The 18,808-nt window shown below is 44.8% G+C and overlaps 1 protein-coding gene across 1 annotated transcript in view; it reads right to left on the bottom strand.

Moving 5' to 3' along the window:
- Nucleotides 1-17,847: 17,847 nt before the first annotated feature.
- The window catches only part of fbxo41 (F-box protein 41), a 48,439-nt gene continuing 47,478 nt past the window's right edge, over nucleotides 17,848-18,808 (bottom strand). The window contains exon 12 of the mRNA XM_060915966.1: nucleotides 17,848-18,680. Within this exon, the coding sequence (XP_060771949.1) occupies nucleotides 18,618-18,680 (63 nt within the window). The 3' untranslated portion in view covers nucleotides 17,848-18,617. The remainder of the gene's footprint in view (nucleotides 18,681-18,808) is intronic.

Raw genomic sequence — 18,808 nt, 5'->3', positions numbered from 1 at the left:
AAATTCTTCCAGTAACGCTCCAAATTTCTGTCACAATTAGTTCTAAAGTGGACTCTATTGGCACAACTCTATATTCTATGCCGGCCTTAATAAATGTTGCGCATCCTCCCCCTTTGCCTGTCACTTCTATCTTTGCGAACAGACACAAACCCAGGCAAAACAAAATCTAAAGTGGGCTTAAGCCATGTCTCCTGGACACAAATAACATGACAAACGATTTCACTGGTGGTAACAAACCTTTTAAATTCCTGACCATTCCCAATCAGACTACGGGCGTTCCATTGCAGGAGATTAAAAGACATCTACCCTTCCCCTCCCCCCTCGCTACTCTGAGACACCATAGCACAGCCCTCACTATCTTTAAGAAATTGAAACAAAGATTCAGGGGATATGTTCACTTGTAAATATTTCCCTGCGGCCATTGAGACAAGTTTGATCACATCAGACCTATTGGAAACCTTAGAAAACTTCGACCCAGAGACTACATCAGAGATAAACGCCAGAAAATCAACCTTCTTGATGATAAAGCTATCACTTGGAGGGGAAATAACTTGAACTCTAGGAGGCAGCGGCTGCTGTGATAAATGGTTACCAACATCCTTATTCACCCTTTTCAAGGCCTCAGCATATGACACACGTTCATTTGTTCTAATTTTCTGCACTTCCAAGGCATTCGCATAAAACCGGCACCCCTTATAAGCTGCACTATGTTCTTCCCCACAATTTGGGCAGCATAAGGCCGACGCACAGTCCTTGTAACTATGGTCCCCCCCGCATTTACCACACTTTCTTTTCCCTCTGCATACAGCCGCGACATGTCCATACCTCTGACAATTAAAGCACCGCAGAGCGGGTCTAATATAAGGCTTCACTTGAAAAATACCCAAGTCCAATCCGTCTTGGAATAGACTCCGAGTCAAATGTCAACAGTACTGTTTGACTGGCCATTTTCTCATTGTTTTTAGTGATTTGAAAACGCTTAACCTCAAAAATCTTTACCCCTTTCACTCTGCGCAAAATTTCTTCATCAGTGATTTCAGTAGGCACTCCATAAATTACACCTTTAGCCCTGGAGCCTGTCCCTGGTTCATAAACCTCCACATCACAATTTTTTAAGGATGTTACGGCAAGGGCCCGTTCTTGTTGAGTTTTGGAATGACAGACCACTAAAATCCTTCCATTAGCAAGTGATTTCGCGTGTTGGACACTCCCTATTTCTCTCGCCAAACATTCAGCCAGTTGCATTTTGTTCAAAGTTTTAGCCCCATTGCCTTTCAGCTTCACAATTACAAAACACTCGCCAGCTTTCCTTACTTTTAAGCGCTGTGACTCCCCATCACTCCCTGTACTAAATTTACTATGTCTCTCTCTTGTACATTTGTTCCCTTGGCTTTTACCCACAAGGTGATATTCCTCTCCCCCACTATCCATACTATCGGAGAACACCATACCGTCCCCCGAATAAGACGAAGGCATACTACGAAAAATCGTAGTTTAGCCTTAATTTGGTGTTACTACTGCTTTCTACCACCGAGATTTGCCAACACACATGCCAAAACCGTCCCCAAACAATTCTCCCAGAAACACTGACTCGCACATGCTGCTTCTCTTGAACGTATACACGGAAGGTAGTTTGTCGACGTCACCTCAAGACGACGCCAACGATTGGTCAAATTTGCGGGAAAGTTGCGGTGATTGGATATAATTGCAACACCGCCCTGAATTCGCGGGGATTGGTTGAATTTGCATTGAAGTTGCAAATCACAACATCGCGAAATCCTGGAGGGTGTGGCTAATGGATAAGAAGTATCTCTGGGAAACAGAATGTATTCCAGAGCACTGCTGAGTTCTGGGTTCTGATTGGTCAGAAGGTGTGAGTTAATTTTCTCTGATAGTCATGCAGCTGCAAATCACAGGTTTATGTTGGAGGAGAAATGTGTTCATGTCACACTTCTGGAAGGAGTCTCCAGTGTCAGCACTTTGTAACAGTCACAGGTCAAGCTGGAGCTTTATGTTTTAACAGAATGATTGTTTGTTTATCGCTGCTGTGACATCAGTGAGGACAAGAATGAAGCTGTTACAAAGACATTCCACACTATTAGGGGAGAGCGGGGAGACTTGGGACGACATTGCAGCTTGTGTGAAACTCTTTCTGGGTAGCGCAACATTTCATATAGCATTAGAGAGTATTTACTGTACCCCCTTACCACAACATTAGTGTCTCAGCTTGTCACATATACTGGCCTTCAGGCTTCACTTTTACTGTCATGAATATTTATGTGGCAGCGGGGGCGTGGTCAAGCGCCGGTCTGTGACAGGAGGGCGGAGCCAGGGAAGGTGAGTGGCAGAATCGCTACACCTGACAGTAGTTAATCTGTTTTGTGTGTGTTTTCCCAGTAACCGCTCCCTATTTAAGGAGGCAGAGAGAGAGCAGAGGGAGCGCGACCCGGGACCAGAAGCAGTGTGTGTGTGCGCGTGTGTATGTGGGCTTACGCTGAATCAGACTGAAAAGTTGATTAATAAATAGCCTCCTCTGCATCTAAACGTTGTTCTGCCGTCCTCTGTGCTCCACCCACACTTTATTCGCGCTACAGTGGTGCTGAAACCCGGGAAAAGGTGGAGCACCAGCTTTGCAGCCCCATGGAATCCTCCCCGTTCGCGGACTTGGTCCACGCCCTCGCCACGGCCCAGCAGAGCCAGCACCAGGCACTCGTCACGCTCCGAAAGGAGCAGGAGCGGTGCTTTGAAGCCCTGGTGCTGGCCCAGCAGGAAGATCGAGAGTCGTTCCGGCATCTCCTCGCGTCGGCGGGATCCACCAGCGCCCCGGCCGCGGGCCCTTCTCCCCTCACCATGACCAAGATGGGCCCGCAGGACGACCCCGAGGCATTTATCACCTTGTTCGAGCAAGTCGCCGAAGCCTCGGGGTGGCCGATGGAGCAGCGCGCGGCGCGCCTCCTCCCCCTCCTCACGGGAGAGGCGCAGCTGGCCGCACTACAGCTTCCCGCCGACCGCCGGCTGGCCTACGCCGACCTTCGCCGGGCCGTCCTCCAGCGCATGGGGCGCACGCCCAAACAACAGCGCCAGCGCTTCCGCGCGCTGCGGATGGAGGAAGTAGGCCGGCCATTCGCGTTCGGCCAGCAACTCCGGGACGCCTGCTGGTGGTGGCTGAGGGCAGACGATCGCGACACCGAGGGAATCATCGATCAGGTGGTGCTGGAGCAATTCATTGCCCGCTTACCAGCCGGAACCGCGGAGTGGGTCCAGTGCCACCGCCCGGCGTCGCTGGATCAGGCCATAGGACTGGCGGAGGATCATTTGGCGGCTGTTCTGGCGGCAGGACGGCCGACGATGCTGCCTCTTCTCCCCTCTTCTCTCTCTCTTTCTCCCCTCCCTTCTGTGTCCTGTCCTCGCCCCATTCCCCCACCACGGAGGCGAGGGCCGGCTCCACCCCAGCCGGCCCGCCGCACCCGTGGTGCCCTCCCGTTTCTCCCTTCTGTGTCTGTCTCTTCCCCCCCTCAGGTGAGTGAGCCCCAGAACACAGTTGCAGAGGGAAGGCCTGGGCCGGTTTGCTGGCGCTGTGGGGAACCGGGCCACCTGCAGCAACAGTGCGCAGCTATGGAGGTGGGGGCGGTGGTGCGGATCCCCGACGCGCCAGAAGCTGCCCTCGATCGGGCCGGAGCGTATCGCATACCAGTAAGTGTACAAGGGGCTACATATCGGGCGTTGTGGATTCGGGTTGCAATCAGACCTCGATCCGCCAAAGCCTGGTGCAAGACGAGGCATTGGGGGGAGCACAGAGGGTGAAGGTGTTGTGTGTGCACGGGGATGTTCACAGATACCCGTTGGTGTCGGTCCACATATATTTTAGAGGGGCAAAATCCATAGTGAAGGCGGCGGTTAATCCTCGCCTTACCCACTCTTTAATTTTGGGGACTGATTGGCCGGGATTTCAGGGTTTAATGGCACGCCTAGGAAAGAGTGGGTCCTGCCGGTTGACAGGGGAGGGTCCCGGTGTCGCTTTGGCTGGAGCTGCGGTCGCAGAGCCGTCTACGTCATCTCCACGACAGAGTGAGGAGCCGCCGGCTCCTCCTCTTTCTATTGGGGAATCACTCGTGGATTTCCCACTGGAACAATCACGAGACAAGACTCTGCGACACGCGTTTGACCAAGTGAGAGTAATCGATGGTCAAACGCTCCAGCCGAACGCCACCCCGTCCTTCCCCTATTTTTCCATTTTGAAGGATAGATTATACCGAGTGACGCAGGACACTCAGACGAAAGAGCGAGTCACCCAGTTATTAATTCCAAAGAGCCGCCGGGAATTGGTATTCCAGGCGGCTCACTTTAATCCCATGGCTGGACACCTCGGGCAGGATAAGACACTAGCCCGGATAATGGCCCGATTCTATTGGCCGGGGATTCGCGGTGACGTCCGTAAGTGGTGTACGGCGTGCCGCGAATGCCAGTTAGTAAACCCAGCGGCCATTCCAAAAGCGCCCTTGCGCCCCCTACCATTAATCGAGACCCCGTTCGAAAGAATTGGGATGGATCTCGTTGGGCCATTAGATCGGTCAACACGAGGGTACCGCTTTATATTGGTTCTGGTGGACTATGCAACGCGATACCCGGAAGCGGTGCCTCTTCGCAATATCTCAGCACGCAGTATTGCAGAGGCCCTCTTCCACGTCATCTCCCGGGTTGGAATCCCGAAAGAGATTCTAACTGACCAAGGCACCTCGTTTATGTCACGAACACTGAGCGAACTGTATGGGCTACTGGGGATTAAGCCGATCCGCACCAGCGTTTATCACCCACAGACGGACGGTTTAGTTGAACGGTTCAATCGCACCCTCAAAAATATTATCAAAAAATTCGTAAGTGAGGACGCACATAACTGGGATAAGTGGCTCGAACCCTTGTTATTTGCAGTGCGAGAGGTCCCCCAAGCCTCCACGGGGTTCTCCCCGTTTGAATTATTATACGGGCGTAAGCCGCGCGGCATCTTAGATGTACTGCAGGAAAATTGGGAGGAGGGACCTTCACAGAGCAAAAATGAAATTCAGTACGTTATGGACCTGCGCGCAAAACTCCACACGATCACCCACCTAACTCAGGAGAATTTGCGGCAGGCCCAGGAACGGCAGGTCCGCTTGTACAACAAGGGCACGCGCCTTAGAGAGTTCACTCCGGGAGATAAGGTACTCGTCCTGTTGCCCACGTCGAGCTCCAAATTAATCGCCAAGTGGCAAGGACTCTTTGAGGTCACACGGCGAGTCGGGGACGTCGACTATGAGGTTAGGCGAACGGACAGGGAGGGGGCACTACAGATCTACCACCTCAATCTGCTGAAACTCTGGAACGAGGAGGTCCCCGTGGTGTTGGTGTCGGTAGTTCCGGAGAAGGCGGAGCTGGGGCCGGAGGTTCAAAAAGGGACATTGGCAGCACGTACCTCTCCGGTCCCCTGTGGAGACCACCTCTCCCCGACCCAACTCACGGAGGTCGCCCAGTTGCAGGCCGAGTTTTCGGATGTGTTCTCGCCCCTGCCCGGTCGCACTAACCTTATAGAACACCACATAGAGATGCCCTCGGGGGTGGTAGTGCGTAGCCACCCTTACAGGCTACCCGAACACAAAAAAAAGGTGGTTCGGGAAGAACTTCAGGCCATGCTCGAAATGGGCATCGTCGAGGAGTCCCACAGTGACTGGAGCAGCCCGGTGGTCTTGGTTCCCAATGCTGACGGCTCGGTCCGGTTTTGTGTGGACTATAGAAAAGTCAACGCGGTGTCTAAATTCGACGCGTACCCAATGCCTCGTATTGATGAGCTGCTCGATCGACTAGGCACGGCTCGCTTTTACTCGACACTGGATTTGACGAAGGGATATTGGCAGATCCCCTTGACTCCATTATCCCGGGAGAAAACGGCCTTTTCCACACCGTTCGGCTTACACCAGTTCGTCACACTTCCGTTTGGGCTGTTTGGGGCGCCCGCTACGTTTCAGCGGCTGATGGACAGGGTCCTCCGGCCCCACGCCACCTATGCGGCTGCTTATTTAGATGACATTATCATTTATAGTAATGACTGGCAGCGGCACCTGCAACACCTGAGGGCCGTCCTTAGGTCGCTGAGGCGGGCGGGACTCACTGCCAACCCGAAGAAGTGTGCGATTGGGCGGGTGGAAGTACGGTATCTGGGCTTCCACTTGGGCAACGGGCAGGTGCGTCCCCAAATTAATAAGACAGCAGCGATTGCGGCCTGCCCGAGGCCCAAGACCAAAAAGGGGGTGAGACAGTTCCTGGGGCTGGCTGGCTACTATCGTAGGTTTATACCTAACTATTCGGACGTCACCAGCCTGCTGACTGACCTCACTAAAAAGGGGGCGCCAGATCCGGTCCAGTGGACGGAGCAGTGCCAGCGGGCTTTCTCTGAGGTAAAGGCTGCACTGTGTGGGGGGCCACTTTTACACTCCCCTGACTTCTCTCTCCCTTTTATGTTACAGACGGATGCGTCGGACAGAGGGCTGGGGGCCGTTTTGTCCCAGCAGGTGGAGGGGGAGGATCGCCCGGTCCTATACATCAGCCGCAAGCTGTCAGTGCGTGAGGGGCGCTACAGCACAATTGAGAAGGAGTGCCTGGCGATCAAGTGGGCGGTCCTCGCCCTCCGTTACTACCTGCTGGGGTGCCCTTTCACCCTCTGTTCGGACCACGCGCCCCTCCAGTGGCTCCACCGCATGAAGGATGCCAACGCGCGGATCACCCGTTGGTATCTGGCTCTCCAACCCTTCAACTTCAAGGTGGTCCACAGGCCGGGGGCGCAGATGGTCGTGGCAGACTTCCTCTCCCGTCAAGGGGGGGGGGAGTCGGCTGCAGGCCGGACGGGCGCCCGGCCTGAGTCGGGCGGTGGGGGTATGTGGCAGCGGGGGCGTGGTCAAGCGCCGGTCTGTGACAGGAGGGCGGAGCCAGGGAAGGTGAGTGGCAGAATCGCTACACCTGACGGTAGTTAACCTGTATTTTGTGTGTGTTTTCCCAGTAACCGCTCCCTATTTAAGGAGGCAGAGAGAGAGCAGAGGGAGCGCGACCCGGGACTGGAAGCAGAGTGTGTGTGTGCGTGTGTATGTGGGCTTACGCTGAATCAGACTGAAAAGTTGATTAATAAATAGCCTCCTCTGCATCTAAACGTTGTCCTGCCATCCTCTGTGCTCCACCCACACTTTATTCGCGCTACAATTTATTTATTTATTTAATTTAATTAATTTAATTTAATTTAAATTAATTTATTTATTTAAGACACAACACACTGAGGGGAGACATGGGACAAAAAAAATAAATACAGAGCTTAATCCTACATGGTTAATTATCCCCCGCCCAAACAAAGTTTGGCAGGGGATATGGAAATAGGTTCCGGCTGTCTGTCCATCCGATCACATTTTCATTTCCGGGCCATATCTTTAAAACTACTGAAGTTTTAGGAATTAAAGTAGCCTAGAGTTATCATATATAGCATGATGTATTATATGGGCAGGAGTGTTTTACTGAGAAATACGCCACTCATATTTTTTTCAAATTTTTACATAGAAAACAGATTTTGACTTACTTTCGAAGAGCAATGTTCATTTCCAGAGCATATATCCAAAACTATTCATGATATGGATTTGAAACTTGGTATACATGTTAACACGGTGATGTAGATGTGCCTTTTCATACTAAGAAATTTGAGAAATTTTAATTTTTAATTTTTCATGTTTCCATGGAAACAATTTCAGACTTAGTCTCTCAGGTTAGTCTTACGGGTAGGTTTTGTTTCCGGAGCAGAACTTGAAAACTATGAGTGGTATGGGCTTGAAAGTTGGTATCTGTGTTGATTAAGTAATGTATATGTGCCTTTTGATAATAAGAAATGTGAGAAATTTTTATTTTTAGCTCACCTGGACCAGAGGTCCGGTGGGTTTATGCCATGGGCTGCTGAGGTCAGTGTAAAGAGGTAGGGTTGGTTGGTTTCCTGCAGCAGAACTTGAAAAATGTGACAAATAATGTCTTGAAACTTGGTATATAGGGCGGGGGATATAGGTGACTCTGTCTTCTTGTTTTAATTTATTATCAAAACTTGTACCATATGAACTGTATGAACACAATCCCGGTACAGCGATAGAAAAACGTCAGTGTAGCAGACCATGTAGGTGGGTGGAGCACCACAGGACGGCAGGACAGAACTGAGTTCCAAAACTCTTTTTATTTGCACTTTTCAGTAGCAAAACCACACTCTCTCAGCCACACACATACACACACACATAAGTCATCTGGTTGGGGAGAGAGAGCTCCCTCTGCTCTCGCTCTCTCTCCTTAAATAGGGCGCGGTCCCTGGGAAGACACACAAACACATTAATTAACCACAGGTGTAGTGATTCTGCCACTTACCTTCCCTGACTCCGCCCTCCTGTCACAGACCGATGCTAGACCACGCCCCCGCTGCCACAGTCAGTTTACGCAAAACCTGACTCGACAAAACAGTTCCACTCACAAGAAGGGACATGCCCACATTTTTAACAATTTTATATTTGTGAACCACTAGAAAAAAACCTGTAACATGATGAACTGTCCCAACTCTCCCCATATGGCCATTTGGGGGGGGGATCCTTAAATCCCCCCCCCCCCCCCCCCCCCAGAATTTAAGTTTAGTACATATTGAGGCTGTTACATGGTTGCACAAAGACATGAAGTTCAACTTTGAGTGGTGAATATATTTTCAACACGAGAAAATAAACTTCATATTTTCGCGCCACTGTGTAATGTTCTTTAAATTACATGGACACATCCACAAAAATTAATCAAAAGAATTTTAATTTTGAACCAGTTTGTCATTTTGACAATGCGCGGCTAGTCAGCGGGAAAACAGTGGGAGTGACATCGCTGGAGTGAAATATCAGGAAATATGTCACTCAGATGTATTTCGTATGAAAAATGTGAGTTTTTCAACACGAGAAGATAAACTTCATATCTTCAAGCCAATGTGTGATTTTCTTTTTATTATACCGACACATTCACAAACAAAAAGTCCTCAAATTTATCAAAACAATTCATCAGTATCCTCACAAGTGACATATAGATATTTTTCATGGTTTTGGTTCTCCATGTCCTGGATGTAGCTCGTATGAAAAAAATATGAGTGGCGTATTTCCCAGTAAAACACTCCTGCCCATATAATACATCATGCTATATATGATAACTCTAGGCTACTTTAATTCCTAACAAATCCCCAATTCAAACCTTACTGCAGAGTCCAGCTTCGTAGCTCCAAAGGAATTCGGTTACTCTCAGGGGTAATGTCTAACTTCTGATGGAATCTAAAATCTGATTGGTTCAAATTAATTTACAGGAATACAAACTGCCCCTTTCGCCCGTAGTCAGCTGGGATAGGCTCCAGCTTGCCTGCGACCCTGTAGAAGGATAAAGCGGCTAGAGATAATGAGATGAATGAGACAAACTGCCCCCGCTCTCCCTTAACTATAAATGGATAACAATTTTAATGACAAACACAAAAACCACACAGACACAGACGTGCCATTTTACGTGTTTTTTAATCTTGTTTCATTGGCTGCATTGGGGAATAAAATTGCATGAAACCCAGAATGTAAACGTTTGCATCGTCTAATCACACACATGATGGCGATTTTAATTAAGAGCAAGCAAAGCTACGGAAGCGATCGATGGAGTTATCAGTCAGGAGAAATCCGGCCAGGCAGCGATAGGAAGGTGTGTACAGGAGTGTCGAGGGACACGGCGGCGCTCAGTGTGCAGTCTGTAAAAAATGAGCGACTGTCGTTTTTACACCGTGTTCTCAAGAGGATTAAATGTGATGAAAGTCTGAAATCCTGACTGATGGCTGTAAAGTACATTCACAACAGGAACATGTGCAGAAGTAATGCATTAACCTCAAAGGGAGAAAATGCTTTGGTGCAAAACCTGACAATTTTCCACTTGTGACAAAGATGTGTTCGGTGTCCAGTGGTTCGTCCTGGAGCTTTGAGGCAACTGTAGCTGACTAGTCGATCTCAAACAATACTTTCCATAAATACACAAACTCAGTAAGACATTATACACAGATATGTACTTTAAACAATAGTAATAAGCTCCATAATGTTAGCTTAGTCAATGATTTTGGAAGAACAGCACTACATTTCGAATTTACCCTGGTAGTTTTGAGCTAACTTTAGCTAGCATTAGCAAAAAGCTGTGTTCAATTTAAACATGAGCACATCTTTTCTTAATCTTAACACAACTCAAGCAGATTTTCAGTTGTAGTTCCAGTTTCCACAGATGCACAGCTCTTGTATGTCCTTTTATGGACTCAGTGTCCTCAGAATTGGTTGGAGAAATTTGTGCTTTCTGAAATGATGAATTCGCATCATACTGGGGGGGGGATATGGGATCATTCTCACGTTCCCACTGGGAAAAAAATAAAAAAAAAATTCACACTGAACTCCAAGTGAAATTTTTGGACTTTCCAGACAGCCCTAATTTCACTGATCAAACCTGGATGTTATATTTGACTCTTCAAACATGCCACGGATTCAAGGAACTAGCATTGGAATTTTGGAAAATTGGGATTTTTTTCGTAGTTTATACGTATCAACATGAACACAGCTCTATGCTAATGCTAGCTAATATTCAATTGAAAAAAAAAGTACAACCATTTAAAATGACATTTTTTTCCAAGTAAATGGAACGGCAATGGAAATGAAAGCTGTTGGAACATAGGGAAGTTTAATCTGTCCAAGATTCCAAAAATCTGAGGTTGACATAATCTTTTTTCCCCCCCAAGCTGTAAGGTGGAAGGTCCAAACTACTGTTCTTCCCATCCTGTAAATCCAGACGTCCAAAATGTCCACCTCATCTCCATGGTGACACCAAACATCTCTTTGCTAAATGACGCCATTTGTTCTAAGTAGAAAAATTCAGGTTTTTCGCCAAACGAATTTCCATTTCCTTGGCACAAATCTGATTACAGATTTATAAATTAAAAAAAAAAATTCTGAGGCATCTCACAGCTGTAGCCAGCACTGAATCCAGAAGAAGAAGTGATGATGAAAGTAAAATCATGACATTGATATTGATCTGTACAGTATAAATATATCAGTATAGCAGTCCAGGAATGTGCGTTTCCACAATTCTAATCAGGAGCATGAGAGCAATGTTGTTCTCACGCTTCATTCTTACACACTGTGTCATAAACATCATGTAGCGTTGTTATTCCACGGACATATCTCATGTGCAATGAAGATAAATAAACTGCCGTCATATCGGCGTCGTAGACGCACGTCGTCTCGACGGCGTTAAAAAGAGCTCATCATTTTCTTCGCATTATGGATACAGATCTTTACAGAACAGCCACACGAGAAAAAGGGCACGACACCGGGCACTTTAAAAACGGCAAACACCATGAGAACGGATTTCTACAATGGCCTTCGTAGTCAAGAAAACACATGTGCTTGCACCGGTGCAGGCTGCACGTTCTGTAGGTTCCGTCTGGAATAAATCTGACTAAAAGATGGAAATGAAGTCATGAGGGCTGTTTCTGTGTCCTGAGAATGCATGAAGAAGGAATATTCAGTTCGTTTGTTGTCTAAATTGTTTATTGTCCAGAGATTTCTCTTTGGTTTCAGGATCTGTGGGTCCTCCATCATTAATACTAGGCATTAACTTTACCGTGAATATGATTTATATCAAATAATTTATTAAAGCCAAGGTAAAATGTTGAAGAAAAAAAAACATATTTGCACCACAGGAACCTTTTCTGGAACTCTTTCAAGAACTCATTGCTCACCTAGCAATGACATGAAGCAATAAAGTCAGCATTTGTTTATTTTCCAGCATCAGGGGGCCAGGCATCTGTGAGCAAAACCCAGTGGGCAGGGCAAAGGACATGGAAATTCAGCAACATGTAACTTTATGCAAATGAGAAGCTATTGTTGATGATCAGCAAGATCGAGGAATGTTGTACTGTATGTGTTTTTTTTTTTTTTAAATCCTGGGTTTTTTGGTTCCAAATTTTTGTTCCTAATCATAGATCTTGTAGTGTTTTGTTTCACCCAAAACGGAACATTTTCTGGAACTTTTTCAGGAACTCATGAACTTTAACCTACAGTCAGTGCGTTTACATGCACATAGAGAAAATCGAATTTCTGCCGTAGCTCGACTGAAATCGAAGTTCTAAATGGCATGGAAACACCTTAGCTCAGCTGAAATCGAACCGAACTGGATTTCTCATAATCGAGCTACGCGACCTAGATTATGCGATTGTAGCTGAGCTACTTAGTGCATGTAAACCCTATCGAGCTATGTAGTCGAGCTACTTCCTTCAGCACTGCCCCTTCCGGAAGTGACGAGTGACGAGACCACAAGCGGGAAACACAACAGCCTCGGTCGGCATGACAACAGTAGTAGTAGCGAGCAGCAGAAGAAGTCAGGAGGAACAACATCTCTTGATTTTGCTGTCCTCGTCGTCGTTCTTCTTGTGAACACGGAACTGATAACTTTGTTTATACTCTTGAATAGCTCTTCTTCATGACGACAACCGGAAGTGTACCAACACGATGGGGCATGTAGCGCCACCTGTGGCTCGGGTGCACAATGTACCTCACACAATAGCTCGATTTCCTTGTGTGCATGTAGGATTGGATTTCTCTGGCACTCCTGCTGGGACCCTTAGCTCGATTACCGACAGTAGCTCGATTTGGATGTGCATGTAAACACACTGAGTGATGTGAAGCGATAAAACAGTTATTTATTTTCAAAGAAAGCTGGAGATTTTCCAGCATCAGGGGGCCAAGAAACTGCTTGAGACACATCGTGGGCTGGGCAAGTGACATGACAAAACTGAGCAAAGTTTAACGTTGGTGCTGTTTTCATCATTGTGTGACATTGTCTGTGTTTTTTGGTTCCACGTAATCAGTCCTCCTCACAGTTTTTGAAATGTTTCTGGAACATTTCCAGGAACCTTCTCCTGCACTCACTCCAGCTGTGACACGATGCCACCCGGAAGTTGATCGTTTTCAAATGAGAGCTTTTCACGATTTTTCGTCATGATGGTCAGCAAGGCAACTTGAACGAAGTTTAACTCGATGCAAATGAGAAGTAAATGGATTTGTTGATGACCAATAGAAGACAGGGATGGTGAAGTATTTCATTTTTTGCCCTTACTCAAACAGTATTTCTGTTTTTGGTTCCACATATTTGTTCCTGCTCGCTGCTCCAGAACCAGTCCAGAACTTTTCCAGGAACTCAGGAACTTAACCCTGCACTCGCAGCAGCATCGACAGAACGAGGCTCAAATCCATTCATTGTCAGTGAGAAATGGTGATTTCAGTGATAGCAGGTTGTTGGAGAAGTGGGTGTGGCCAAAACAGCGACAATGGTTTTTACCATTCTGTTTTAGTACATGACATGAAAACACTTTCAACCTGTAGAACAAGTCTCAGAACTCAAGATGCTCTGGACAGATGGGTTTTTACACAAGTTTTGTGATAAAATCAGGACTTGTGTACACTTTCTGGAGCTAACTTGTGTGGATATCACACTAGCTTGACATTTTCAGTCAAACCATGGCAACCGGCAGTAAACTACAACCAGGAACGCCCACTCACAACCAGCGTAGCGTGAACTGAGATGCAAAATGAAAAATCCGTGGCAATGTGAGCCCAATGCCATCATAAGATTGTACTTCCTGGGCAACACTTAGAGGAGGAACCTTATTTAGTTCCTTTTCAAGAATAGATTATTTTCTTCAGACCAGGAACCAATGGGATGGAGTTTGTCAATATTTCCTGTTTGTTCAGCTGCTGTATGTTGAGAGATGAGCAGCAGGGTGATAAGATCAGATGAAGATCTCAGAGGAACTGAAGTACAGAAACGTTCTATGCTCCAGGTTGCGTTGTCTCAAGTTTCTGCATTTGCATGTTGTTGAAAATGGTGAGTCGGTGAATCCCTAAAGCTTGAGTTTGGCCAATAAATATAACAAGTCTTTATCCTGGAACAGGAGCTTAAAAGATCTTGATCTTGGTCCCAAGAACTGAACTCAATTCTGATTCTTTGAGGTGGAAATGAAACATTTCAGAAAAGGTTCCTGCACCAGAAACACACCTACTGAATCTCAATTGATGTATTATTATTATTATTACTATAAGAGTTGTTGCTAACGATAAAGCTACTTTTACTGACAAATTAGCATTTTGGCTTCAAAGTAATGGAACCTTCCAGAACGAGCAGTCGTGACCTCGGAAAGAGCTCGGATAAAAAGTGCATCATCTGTCAAATACTGCAAAAAGCTCCACATTAAACAAAGTGACATCAAAAAACACCTTAATACTTAAACACTAGCATTTTCCATTTTTCTTTTGTTTGATATCATGGTGCAAAGATTGTTCAAGTACAAAAAAAAAATAAAAATGAAACAGCAAGCAGTAAAGCTCTTACGTCTAATATTCTAGCAACTATCGCCAAACTGTTACGAAGGCAACAGGATGTATTATGCTTGAACACAAACATGCCAAACATCATTATAGACATTTTTTATAGAAATAAATAGTTTGAATAAACTCTATGCTCTCTTTTTAAATAATTTTCCATCTCTATAGGACTCTGTTACACATTCAATATATAAAGCATCTATGATACACAACATACTGCAAATTCAACACGACTCTTTACAAGAGAGATTTCACGTGGTTGACTCAGGCACCACAGAAGAAACTTTGGAAAGGAAATAAAATGTTGTAGGAGCTCAATGATGCTCCAGGACTTCTGGAGCTTTTTTTTTTTTGGATAGTCACATGATGTAATTCTTCAGTTGTGCATAAATAATGTATGTACAGCTTTTAAAGTCTTTAGGAGACGGATTGTCAGGAACTGATAATGTGGCCTTGGTGAAGGAGTGCACCGTTCCGTCGTTCACAAATCTGCAATTTGTAGGATCAACCAATTCTCACCGTGTCAACATCTAAAAGTGGTTCCTTCTACCTTCTATTTGGAAAAAGTCACCAGCGAATGCTTCGAATAAATGGCAGAGTAGAATACGTTCAAGAGAAACTCAAGCCCTGTGGGAATCTGTAATACAGGAAGTACTGCACAGCACAACAGGAAGTAATTCCCCCCGAACTAAAGCACTTGGAGTGGAAAGGTTGGAGCTCTAGAACTGGCTCAGGGGAGAACACCAGAGCCTGATGGATAACCGGTACAGTACTGGGATGTCGCCAAAATCCTCACACTCTTATTCCATTCCCTGAAGGAGCGTTAGAGCTATGATGTACTGAAACATCTCTCCAGATGTTAAGTCGTGGCTGAGCAAATGTCGAAATGTCAATGTCAAAAACACGACCAAGATGGATGCAAAGATTTGTGAGAAATGATAAAAGGTCTCCCTAGCACAGATATGAGATGTTGAAGGAGATGAGCAGAAGAAAGTCCTCCAACATTGACTGCGAGGAGTTCAGTTCCAGCATTACACTCTTAGCAACAGGGTTCCTCAAGGGTTCCTTAGTTCTTGAACCCATCTCTGATAGGAAAACCCCCTGTTTAAAGGTTTACCCAGAAGAACAAACCACAAAACCCTGAAATACTCCAGATTTGCCCTTATTTCTCAGAGTGTAAAATGAGATGATGGTTTTGTTTCATCAAACCAAAGCGAGTGTTAAAATGGAAGTGAACGTATCATCAATTAAAGGCAGGATATGAAAGATGCCACACAGACTGAGGCCTGAACGATACGGCAATGTGAGATTCCATCACTATACAAGTTTCTGAAAGTGTTGTCAGTCGGGCTGAGCGATATGGCGGATGTAAAATTAATAGCGTAAAAACTGTATCACGATACACTTTTTTAAGCTATCAAACACATCGTGATATATTTTTATAATGCTTTAAAATAACAATCTGCAGCACTTTTGTTGTTTTATACAGATTTATTTTTTAAATTGCATTTATTTAATTTATCATAATAATTTATTCATTATTTTTCCTCTCCTTTTGTTTTTAATTTATTAATTAATTTGCAGACATTAAATCAAACTGACGAAACGTTCTTAAATGCAACACTAGTCAGGAAACCTGTATATTGTGATACTTATTGTGCATTGTAGAATTTTTTTACAATGGCATATTTGGGCCACTGGAGGTAAAAAAAAATACAGAGCTGTGGGAGGGGGTAATATTCCCAGAAAAAAAAGAAAAAAACAAAAGAAAAAAATAGAGATTAAAGTTATAAATTTGCAAGAAAAAAAATCAGAGAATAAAAAGTCACAAATTAACGAGGAAAAAAAAATCAGAAAAATAGTGTTTTTGTGCATTAAGAAGCCGAGGGAGGGGCAATGTTCTGAGAAAGAAACCCAGAAATTCCAAGAATAAAATCTCAAATTTACAAGAAAAAATATTGGAAAAATAGTGTGGTGTGGTGTAGTGTTGTGTCCCCCCCCTCCCCCCCTTTTCCCATCTTCTTTTAAAGAACCAGATCGCTTCACTTCGCAAGACTGGATCAATGTCATCATGCCACGGTCACCACGACTGGGCCAAGAGTTCCAGAAAATGCAGCCTTTCCTCCTCAATCAATCATGCGATATAGAAGAATAAAGTGCTCAGGGATTTAACTGCATTTCTCAGAATGCACTGCAGCCAGGAAGCACATGATTGACTGATTTACTGTTGCACTTCCTGGATCGAACAGGAGCTGAATGTACAGTATTAACCTCACAGCTTTATTTATCCATGTCCTTTTTTTCATCTTGTTTATAAATGTGTAATTCTTATTCGAGAACAGCTTTCTGCTACCTTCAGTGTCTGGATTCTTCTCACCTGCACAAATGTCTGACTTTGAAATGGCTGAGACAAGAGTTACAGAAAATGCAGGCTTTCCTCCTCGATTATGCAATATAAAAGAACAAAGAGATTTTCTCCAACGTTTCCCTGAATGTACTGCAGCCAGGAAGCCAGAAACAAGAGATTTTTTTGGGGTTTTATGAAATGTATGACTTTTATGAGTCCAAGTTTTTTTTTCTTTCTTGGAATATTACTTCACCCCCAGCTCTGTATTTTGTTTAACCTACAACACCCGTAATATGTTGTCATTTTTCTTTGAGTATTGCAATATATTTTTGTTCTAAACGATCACACTGACTTGGACTGCTCTGTATACAATGTTTGGATCTACTTAATAATCAGCAATGCCTCCATTTTTATCACAGAAGGAAAAAAAAACCCAGACCACCGCCACGCCCATAATTTCTTTCACAGTTGGTGAATTTGCGGAGTTCAATTTCACATCGATAACGCTTGTTTAAAGCAAAATGAACCAATATGAAAGCGAATTTTGTTATCCTGTGTCCTTTGTGAACTATTCGTGAGATATTTTTATGATTTTATTCACATTCAGTCAGACCAGCTGCATTGTTGCTGCAGTTATTGCCATTGTTGTCAGTTGGACATTAATATTGGTTTGTCTGATTTTCCTTCTTTTCCACTTTTTTTTCAGTAAATGTTAAATAAAATCATGGGGAAATTACTACTCGCTTTTTACACTCTGTTAACAAAGACAGTTACAGTACGGTGATGCATCACATCATAAATCTGTCTTGATGATATTTATATATTGCCCACCCCTACAAATATGGCACCTTGTAGATGTTCATTTGAAATGTATTAACTAGAACCAGATGGCGCTAATGAGACCTGAGCTGCATGGAAGCTACATGAGGTCAATGTTTTAAAAATAGACTTTTCACAAACTGGAAATCAAATTTGAACTAAAAGCACAATGTCGACTAAACGGTGCATTTCAATGAGGTACAATATTGCACGGATGCAGGAAGTCGGATGAATAGATGTTTCATGTTAACGAGTTTAGCCTTTAACACGGGGTATGAATGGCACGTCAGAGGTCAGCACATAACCACATGCAGATCAGTAATGATGAATATGGTTGCATCTGGAGCTGGATGATGCTCAGAGGATGTTACTGGATGAAAATCATTCACGTTCATTGCCATAATCTCTTCTATGTCCTGCTTGCTTGGATTTCATGACGAAAAAGGTCAAATTTCTAATCTGTTTCTTTTAGTAAAGCAGAAACCTGGTATTCTTATTGTGCTGGAGTGTTCTTAGCAACACACTCACTGGAATGCTAACACGGGTCAGTGATTGATTTTTTTTTTTAAATTTCATTCTTGTTTATTACCAATTAATAATGTGCACCAAATACTCTCAGTTCCAAGTCTGTCTTCCGTACTCTGTATTCTCTGACCTTTTCTTATCCTTATCCTCAGCTGAAAATTCCCGATTGAAGCTCTGTGCTATAAATTTGTCCAGTGAAACTCGATGATCTGATCTCATCACCGTGGATCTGAAGCTGTCGGAGCCTGAATCGAGTCCTGAAGACTCGGCATTCTTCGTAAGATTATCGGTCGAAGCCAAAAGCCGATTAGCTACAGGAGAATAAATCGTAGCTTCAACATAATACTGTAGTGAGAAATTTCCTGTTTTGTCGTCGTCACGGTAACTGAAACCGAAGTTAGAAATTCAGTGTTTTCCATAAAGGAGAAGTTGGTGGTTGTACACAGTTCATGTCGCGGTAGAGGACGTTAGCACAGACCATCAGCCTTTACATGGAGGATTTTGGAGAAACCCGGCCTCTTCTTTAAAGCCTGTGGAGGAAATTGTGTCATTTTTAAAGAACGTATACTTTTTACCTGAGTGCAACAACAACAACAACTAAAAACGGAAATCACTTACCCAATCGCAATTCCATCAACAAACCAGACTCTTTACTTCT

This window comes from Neoarius graeffei, chromosome 3 (assembly GCF_027579695.1).
Source record: "Neoarius graeffei isolate fNeoGra1 chromosome 3, fNeoGra1.pri, whole genome shotgun sequence".
Classification (NCBI taxonomy): Eukaryota; Metazoa; Chordata; class Actinopteri; order Siluriformes; family Ariidae; genus Neoarius; species Neoarius graeffei.
This window is presented reverse-complemented; position numbering and strand designations above follow the sequence as displayed.